This window comes from Elephantulus edwardii, unplaced genomic scaffold (assembly GCF_000299155.1).
Source record: "Elephantulus edwardii isolate Elephantulus edwardi_28Jun2011 unplaced genomic scaffold, EleEdw1.0 scaffold00006, whole genome shotgun sequence".
Classification (NCBI taxonomy): domain Eukaryota; kingdom Metazoa; phylum Chordata; class Mammalia; order Macroscelidea; family Macroscelididae; genus Elephantulus; species Elephantulus edwardii.
This window is the reverse complement of record NW_006399756.1, coordinates 15,967,011-15,975,697: the sequence shown is the minus strand read 5'-3', so window position 1 is coordinate 15,975,697 and position 8,687 is coordinate 15,967,011. Positions and strand designations below refer to the sequence as shown.

The 8,687-nt window shown below is 42.2% G+C and overlaps 1 protein-coding gene across 1 annotated transcript in view; it reads left to right on the top strand.

The window, feature by feature from the left end:
- Nucleotides 1-8,687, top strand: part of FAM160B1 (family with sequence similarity 160, member B1) — an 86,012-nt gene that overhangs the window by 50,147 nt on the left and 27,178 nt on the right. Inside the window, exons 3-5 of the mRNA XM_006880160.1 lie at nt 29-212; nt 326-389; nt 8,201-8,279. Coding sequence (XP_006880222.1) covers nt 29-212; nt 326-389; nt 8,201-8,279 — 327 coding nt within the window. The remainder of the gene's footprint in view (nt 1-28; nt 213-325; nt 390-8,200; nt 8,280-8,687) is intronic.

Here is an 8,687-nt window from a genome sequence, read left to right as displayed (position 1 = left end):
GGGCCTCCTCCCCGCCGCGGGGGTCCAGCATTGGGGGGCTGTCCCGGGAGCTCGGGCCTCCGGGTCGGCGGGCGACTCCCGGCTGCGGCCCAGCACCCGGCGGGGCGCGCCCGGGGCTCCCTGACCGTTAACCTCCGCAGAGGGGGACCAGCCGGAGCAAGACAAAAGAAACGGCCCGGGCCGGGCCCCGCCGAGCTCCGCCGTGGGCGCGGGTATTGTTTGGGGCGCATTGGGGGTCATCCTGCCGTGGGCCGACCTGGCCAGAAAGCAGCTGACCCGAGCCCGTTTCATAATCTCGCCCGCCCGCCAGCCTTTGCTTCTGCAGGCCTCGGGCGCCGCTGGGCTTGCACGATCGCTCTGCAGGAGAAGTTCGAAGGGTCGAATCCAGGGTAGTGCATGTCGACAGACAGCATCGCAGGGCTCAGAGGCCATCAGCTTCCTTGTCCCCTGCCCCCCTGGCCTGTCCTGTTTACTTCGCTCCTCGGAGTGGCCTGGAGAGCCGGTGCTTGAATACCCTAATAGACCACCCTTCAAAGGGGACCCCAGAGAGGGGGCTGGCAGCTGAACTGTGCTGTGTACTCTGGGGAGATTGCCCAGATTCAAAATGCAGCCTGCTTAAAGAAACGATGGCTTTTCTGATTTTTAACAATGGTATTCTCTTTTCATGTTTAGATTATGTGGCTTAAATTTTGTCTACAGTCTATTAAGGTTTTTAAAAAACTATTACAATAGAAAACCTTCCTATAATTAAAAAAAAAAAAATCCGTTACAACGTCCAAGTAACAAGTGTTATTAGTGACATTTCCGTAATAAGGCAAAAACTTTAGTCCAAGTGTCATTTAAATGAACTTGGGAAATGTTTAACACTCAAGTTTAGGCGCCTGTCAGATCAAGAGAGAAGCTTTTCATCAATGAAGAACAATATTACACGTGAGTGAGACCATCTTTTAAGTAGTAAAGAAACAACTTAGTTTTTCTTAATTTCCATCAATTCATGTGATTCAAATTCTTTTTATTCAGAGAATTTCACTAAAACTTGTAGAAAGAATGACATTTCTATTCTGTTCTGTTCCTTTAAACATTAAGAATAATTTCCTTTTTAACATTGGGTGCAGCACGATACTGAGGTAGTAACGGGGAACAAAAACCCACTGCCTTTTCTAAGTTCTTTTCCAGTCAGCCTGATGTTTACAGAAATGATAAGTCTTTAGCAAAAGAAAGATGGCTCCCCTGCCTTTCTAGTTAACACTCATTTTTGTCCTGAGGCCTCTGTTTTCTGTCCTCATTATCTTTTCCTAATTGTTTTTTATCAGCTGCTACCAAATTATGCACATAAATAAGCTTGACTGGCCCTAGCCAGGTTCTTCACTTGCTGAAGTTAGAAAAAGTTCAAGTGGACTGCCTTCACCTGGCCCTAGGGAGGCAAGCCTTCATTTGAGAAAGGAAATGTTTTGTTTGCTTAGAATTGGTGTTTTGAACCAGTTTATCTTGATAGGCATGAACCTTGTTTGATGTAATAGGTATTTCCCCCGCCTCCCCCCCCCCCCAATCAACTAAAAGGTAATGAAAAAATAAGCTATCTTTGTAGTATTGGTAGAATGTTCATTCTTAGCCCCACTTTGGTTCTAATTTAGGCCATCTGTTTACTTATTTAATATTCCCTTTTAGTAGCCTCATTTTATTATCCTTCAGTTCATTTCACTCACTTTTTTCTGTACTTCTTTTAACTGCACATCCCCTCACCTGATGTAATAATCTTATTTATATCATACTTAACATTAAATTGTCCTGTAACTGAACAATTAACAGTGAGTCTGCAGAGTTAAGATTTTGTTATTATTATTTTCTTATTTGGAATTAGCTTTCAAGTGTGGGCTTATTTTTTGGCTTTTTGTTGTTGTTGTTGATTAAATGGATATTTATCTCAATGAGGTTTAAATATAGCCTTCTCTTTATTTAATTGGTAGTGTCTCCTCATTTACTGTTAAGTGTTCCTGAGTCATTAAGCTGACAGACTTCAATTTTAGTTCAGGAGAGAAATTCATAGCTTACTCAAAACATGTGAGCTGTCATGCAAATTCCTGCCTCCCTTTTGGGGAGTGACACTTCTGTCCCTGTAGAAATGATTGCCAGCAAGTAGCCAGTCTGAGTCTTACGAAATGCATGTTCGCGTAGCCCGTTGCCACGTGTCACCAGTCTGCAGCCAGGCCTCTGGTGGACTTGGCAGGTTGGACTGGATCAATGCAGCACAGCTTCTCCTAAGCATAAATAACTCGCTGTGAGTACAATTTGGTGTTTGTTGAGGGCCTAGTAGATGCTAGCTAATTATCTTCGATTCCAGCCAGTCCCTTGAGGAAGGATTTATTCTAGAGGATAAGGGGCAGGAAATCATACCTGTTTTACCTGAATTAGCTCAGTGAAAGTCAGCTTTCAGAATTTGAATGAAGTGTTTTTGCCACCATTTATACTCGAGAGTGAATAGTGGAAGACGCACCATGGTGCTGTGGTTAAACATGACGTGTAGGGCCATTTTGACTACAACAGTTATGTTTATTTTGGCTGTTGTTTTGTTGTTGATTTGAGCACAACTAGCGACCCTATGAACAAAAAGGCTTGAAGCCCCTCTACAACTATCAACATTTATCAAAGTTCATAGGGTTTCCGGAGGCCTGTTATTTAGGAAGTGGATGCCACTCCTGCTTCCATTTTGGTTGGGATGAGCAAGTCTTTAAAAACTTTCTTTTCCTTCTTGAGTATAACCTGATCAAAGTAGCTATAATCCAAACCATATACAAGCAGTGATACTAAAAATCCAAGGTACATACAATGCTTTGTAACAACCGCCAGGTGCACCTTTGTCTTATTACTGTATGATAATGAAGTATGTCAGTGTATATAGAAGTGGTTCTTTAATGTTTTGGTTTGGGGGTTTTTTTTATGTGTAGATAGGTGTACTATATACTAAGATAAATCATTTGACTAACCAACATTAGATATGAACTGTGATAAGGACCACAAATTTGATTTGGAGGCAGGTTTAGGAATGAATTCACAATCTGGAGGCTGCCTGTATAGGCTTTGCATCCATTGTTCTCTAACTTCAGTGCTTCGAGCATTCACACATGTTTATGAGCCCACTATGAAAGCATAGCACATTGCAAGGGACAGGGGAAGAACAGGGCATTAACTGTGTCCTTCCTCACAATAAGCATGATTTGGAGATGAAACAAATACACAAGTTGAATCGCTATGTGGGCATCTCAGAATAGTGTGGCCAAGCCCCTGGAGCCAGATAGAACAGGGTTCCAGACCCACCTCTGACCCTCACTACTGTCGAGCAAAAGTTGCTTAAACTTTGCACATTGCCACGTTTCTTCATTGTCAAATGGAGAACAGAATCTGTCTCTCCTAGAATTGTTCTGGCTGTTAAAATGAATTGATAGCCATGAAGTGCTTAGTGCAGTACCTGCCACATAGTAATGATTCAGTAAGTGTTAGCCATGATGGTTACTTGTTGGGGAGTGCTTCAGTCAGGGAGACCATAGAAGGAAAGGAGAAAGCGTAGGAAACAGTGTGGAAGCGGAAGGCTCTGTGAAGGAAATGGGACTGGAGCAGGACTTTAGAAAGGCAGAGAAGATTGGGAAGGGATTTGGAAATTTAGGGGGAAGGAAGGAAGGGCATTTTAGAAGACCTGAGAGTGGAATGCTTATGATACCTGTGAGACAGGCAGCAGACATGGCTTGTAGAATGGTGTATTTCCTTGGAATTGTCATGTACATCCTTTTGTTGGGGAGAGGTCATTTTGGAGAAAGAGTCCTGGATTTCTTTTTTTTTCTACTTTTTTGTATTTTTATTTTTTTTATTTCATTATTTTTGTGTGAGTGTACCGTCAAATCAGATCTGACTGGTACAGGAGGAGATTGTTCCTCCTTCCCCCAGCAGAGCATCTGGTGGATTCAAACCGTGTGCCTCTGGGATTGTAGTTGCAGTTCCTTTCCACTAGGCCACCAGAGCTCCCTGAGTCCTGGATTTCTAATGTCAAGCTGTGTTTCCTTGGGCAAAGCAATTAACATACCTTGTGTCTTAACAGGAGCTTATTTGAGCAAAATAAAGAGTTGACTTTGAGAATTTAAGACATTCTGGTATGTGTGTACTCAGTAGCACTGTGCCTGGCCCTGTGTTTACAGCCTGCTATTCTGCCCCATTCCACTAGACTTCCAGCTGAGTGATAAGAAAACTGGTACCTCCCAGCCCTCACAGTGTTTATGGTGGACAATGATTCAATTACAGAAGAGGGATGAGGGCTCCGAGACCATGCCTTAGGCAGGGTTAGATCTAGGCAGGCAGTTTGGCAAGATGGCCCAGAGAAGGAGATGACCAAATTAGTGTATATATATATATCAGTTTGGGCTGAGATATGATTTTGTTGTTGTTGTTAAGTGCATTCAAGTCATAGACTCATAGACCCTATGAACAAAAGACCTAGACACTTGTATAACTTTCATCCTCTCTCCAGGTTCATAGGGTTTCCGGAAGCAAACTATTTCAGAAGTGGATGCCACTCCTGCTTCCAAGCTTGTTTTAATCGGGGAGCTCCAACAAACACTGTCCACCATGGGTGACCATTCTCACATTTGACACATCAGGGTCACAGTGTTCAGCTTCACTGCAACCACAGGTTACCTCTGTACAGCAAGTGGATAGACCAGGGCTATACGACCTAGAGGAATGTTTCATCAAAAACAATTAAAAACACCTGAGGGCTGCGGATTAGAGACATATGTCTTAAAAAAAAAAATTAGAAAATTAATCCAGGGAGTCAAACCCTTTCCGAAAAGTTCAGTCACGGCCAATGGAAACAAAGACACAATGCCCATTATATGCCAACCCTTCTGTGTCAGATTTGGCCCAAGTAAGAAACAGGAAGCAGTGTCAGTTCAATGAGGTGACTGACCACACAGACCCTTTGGGATGTGTCAGGGGACCCAGGTCGTAGCTGTTTCCTGGGTCAAAAGCCAATGCACTTAAGATGTGTTTCTGTTTCCATCAGCCATGACCAAGCGATTTCAAACCAGTTCAGAGCCTTGACTTAATCTCAGTTATAAAAAAAATAACTCAGAAGGGAGCTCTAGTGGCCTAGTGGCAAGAAGCTGCGCTGTAATTCTGAAGGCATGCGGTTCAAATCCACCAAATGCTCTGCTGGAGGAGGGGCAATCTCCTCCTGTGCCCGTCAGGTCTGATTCGACGGTACACAACAAGAAGGGGTGGGGGTGGGGGAAGTTGTCAACAATTTCATGGGGGAAAAAAACCCTCTCAGATTGGAGCTTCATCTTGTTAATTCAAACATCTCATCCCGTTTTCACCATCTTATGCAATGATGGTGGTGGAAATTTGAGTGTTGGATGAAAGAGGTCCGTTTACTAGGAAGTTTCACATAAATGAGGAAATTTGTACATGTTGAACAGAGTTGTTCATAACCTATTAGCAATTGAGAGTTCTTGAACAGTCTAAGAGAGGTTTCCTGTTTAAATATAACTCTGGAAAAGAGCTATTTACGTGGCTGTCCCACAGCCCAAGTCTGGACATAAGACCTATGTGTTCAGAGCTCTGGTCTGTCAGTTGCCCTGTGGACTGAAATTGAGTCATCTTGGTTAAATAATCTGGACCAGTGGTATTATTCCTTCTATACCCTGGACATTCCCTCAGGAAATAAACCCCAGACAGCCAAGTCATAACTTTTATACTTAAGAAACTAGGTACATTTCTCAAAACAACACAGTTCTACTTGTGTCCTCATTACTGGTACATTTTACTCTAAAAAGCTCACAGTTGCTAACAGATTGACTCCTACCCATGTCAGTTCTACTTGAGTGCCCTGCAGAGTGTTCAGTGGCTGGTTTTTCAGAGGTGAGTTGCCTGGCCTTTCCTTTGAGGCACCTCTTGATGGGTTTGAACTCCGTATTTTTCAAGTGAGGGCGCACTGGTGCCTTAGGAGTGAGACATTGTGCTGTCACCCCATCTTTCATTTGAGCGCTGGTGACTTAGTGGTAAGGACTTGTGCTGCCAACCCAGAGGCACATGGTTTGAATCCACCAGCTGCTCCACAGAAGAAAGATGGACGGTCTCCTCCTGTGCAGTTTACTGCTTCTGAAAAGCCACTGGAGTGCCAGCCGTGGGTCCATTCCAGCCCAGTGGTTCACAGCACAGCAATCTTTGCGTTAGCAGCCAAGGACAGTCATTGTTTTCCCTACCCAGGACTCCTTATAAAACTAATCTAATTAACATAAAAGCAAGGTATAGAAAACATGGCGAAATGTGTATTCTTTGAAGAGAATTCTAAAACTAAGGGTGAGTGGGAAACAGGCAGATATTTTCATCTAAAAAATGTCAAGATCACTCTGTTTTCCCCTAATACTTGCTTTCTTATTTTTTCTAATTGTTCTCATATATAATTCTCTCCGTGCTGTCTTTGAAGTACAGTATTCTCTGAGATTTTACCTTCTTTCTGAAGATTAGACAGTCTTGTTTTTAAGATTTCACAAATCTTAAAGAGAATGCTACTTAATTTCTTTTCATTTAGTGCTGTCATTATTTACTGTGAAGTCAGAACCCCCTAGCTAACCCTCGGGTGGGTTTTCAGAGGAAGTAAATCCCACGGGAGGAGATTACCCACCCTTCTCCTGCAGAGCAACTGGTGTATTTGAACTCCATGCCTTTGGGATTGCAGTGCAGCTTCTTACCACTAGGTAAGAAGAAGGTAACAGAGTTCCCTGCTGTTATTACTGTTAGTGCTGTTAATGCAAGTAGGCAATTGTAGAGCATTACAATGTTGGTGATTTCCAAACATTTTCAAGTGTCTTTTCTTTGTTTCATAAATCCATTTCCTCTTCCAGATTGAAACATGTTGGATGTCTGTGACCGATACTTAACCATTTGCTACATAGTCTGCAAATTGCTTTAACAAAGTTGCCAGCTTTGAGGTTCCTCCTTTGATCACCATGAAATAAGTACAAATAGAGCATGTGAAAGTATAGGAATAGATGGTTTATTAAATCATCTGCTTAGATAAAGTGTATGAAAATGGAAGATCACGCTGACAGATCTTCGTTTCTGAGAATACAAATGCATTTGTTCTGAGTAAGGCTAGTCCAGGGCACTCTGGTGGCATCATTCAGAGCAAGTTGCACCGCAAACCCAAAGGCCTTGCATCTCTCTGAAGGTTTGGATCCACCGGGCGGGTTCCATGGTGGTTTCTCCTTGGGGGAAAGCAGTCTCCTCTCCTTGACATTTCCAGCCTCAGAAACCCGATGGAGCATCCCTTTGAGTTGGAAGCAACCCAGTGGCAGTCATTGAGTTTGAGTTTCTTAAGCTCAGTCCCCTCTGTACTTTGAGACAGGAATGGATAAGGAGCACTAGGACTGGCGTACACCTCTCTTTTTAAGGAAAAGAAAATGCTGTAGATGATATTTTCCAAGTCTTTTTCTGTCCATTCTTACACATTTGAGATATTTATAGGTCTGCTATGAGATGGTTGAAGGAGTATAATTTCAGTCTTGACATTGCTGAAGTAAATTTCAAAGCTAAAATGTGAAATTTAAATTGATAGTTTCTTCTTCATGTAGTTATCCTGCTAAAGATGTGCCCTGTCTCGTCTAGGCTTTAAAGGGAAGGTATTTACATCTGCACGTCACTGCAGGTGGGGTAGCGCGTCCCTATCTGATTATGAAGTTGACTTTGGTATGTGGACCTAGTGGTTATGGTGATGTGTAACTGATGACCTAGCAGTTTTTCCACTGTTTTTCGTGTCAAAGTCTTAGGTACAAAGATCCCTGATTCTTGATCATTTCATTTTACTGATAACTCCGTAATAGAATAAAGGTGTGATTCCATTGAAGCATTTCCCCTTGAGGTTGTAAACAGCTCGTAATTGCGAGGGAGGAGAAAATATCCCAAATCATGGTTTAGTTATGTTAGTACCTGTTTTTGTCTCTTTTTTAAAATAAATCACCTTGCTTTGCTTAGATAGAACTCATTTTCCTTGACTTTGCAGTCTGACGAATAGAATTAAATTTAAGCTCACCACTTGGGTTTTTACGTTCCTTTGACAACATGATAGACAATGACAGAGTTCCACTTTATGAGAAAACCGTCCTGCTGTCTTCTCGATTGTCATGTCTGCTCTGTGTGGTTTTTTATGCAGCTTGCACCTTCTCTTCCTTTACAAGAAGATTTTGTTTATCACTGGAAGGCGATTACTCATTACTACATCGAGACTTCAGGTAAGGAACCCTAGTGTTACACGAACAGAAAGTTTGTGGGATACTAATGTAAAGTAGGGAAGTAAAATTGTAAAAATCTCTTTTTTAAGTGCACAGTTTATTAATATTAAAGTAAAATACACTTTGATGAAGTTCCAAGGTATTTTAGATAAAAATTTTATAAACCATGTGTCTTACTTGTTTGTCCTTTTTGAGATTGACTGATGCATTCATTCATGAAAAATAGATCTGCTGAACCTCTGCTCTGTGTTAGACATCATTCTAGGCACTGAGAGGGTACAATAAGCAATGAAAGCCCTTGTTCTAAAGAGCGTATGTATTAATTGGCGGACGACAAGAGATAAATGGACAAACACATGTGGTGTGTGAGATGAAAAATGTCAGGAGAAAATGAAATAGGATGGGGAA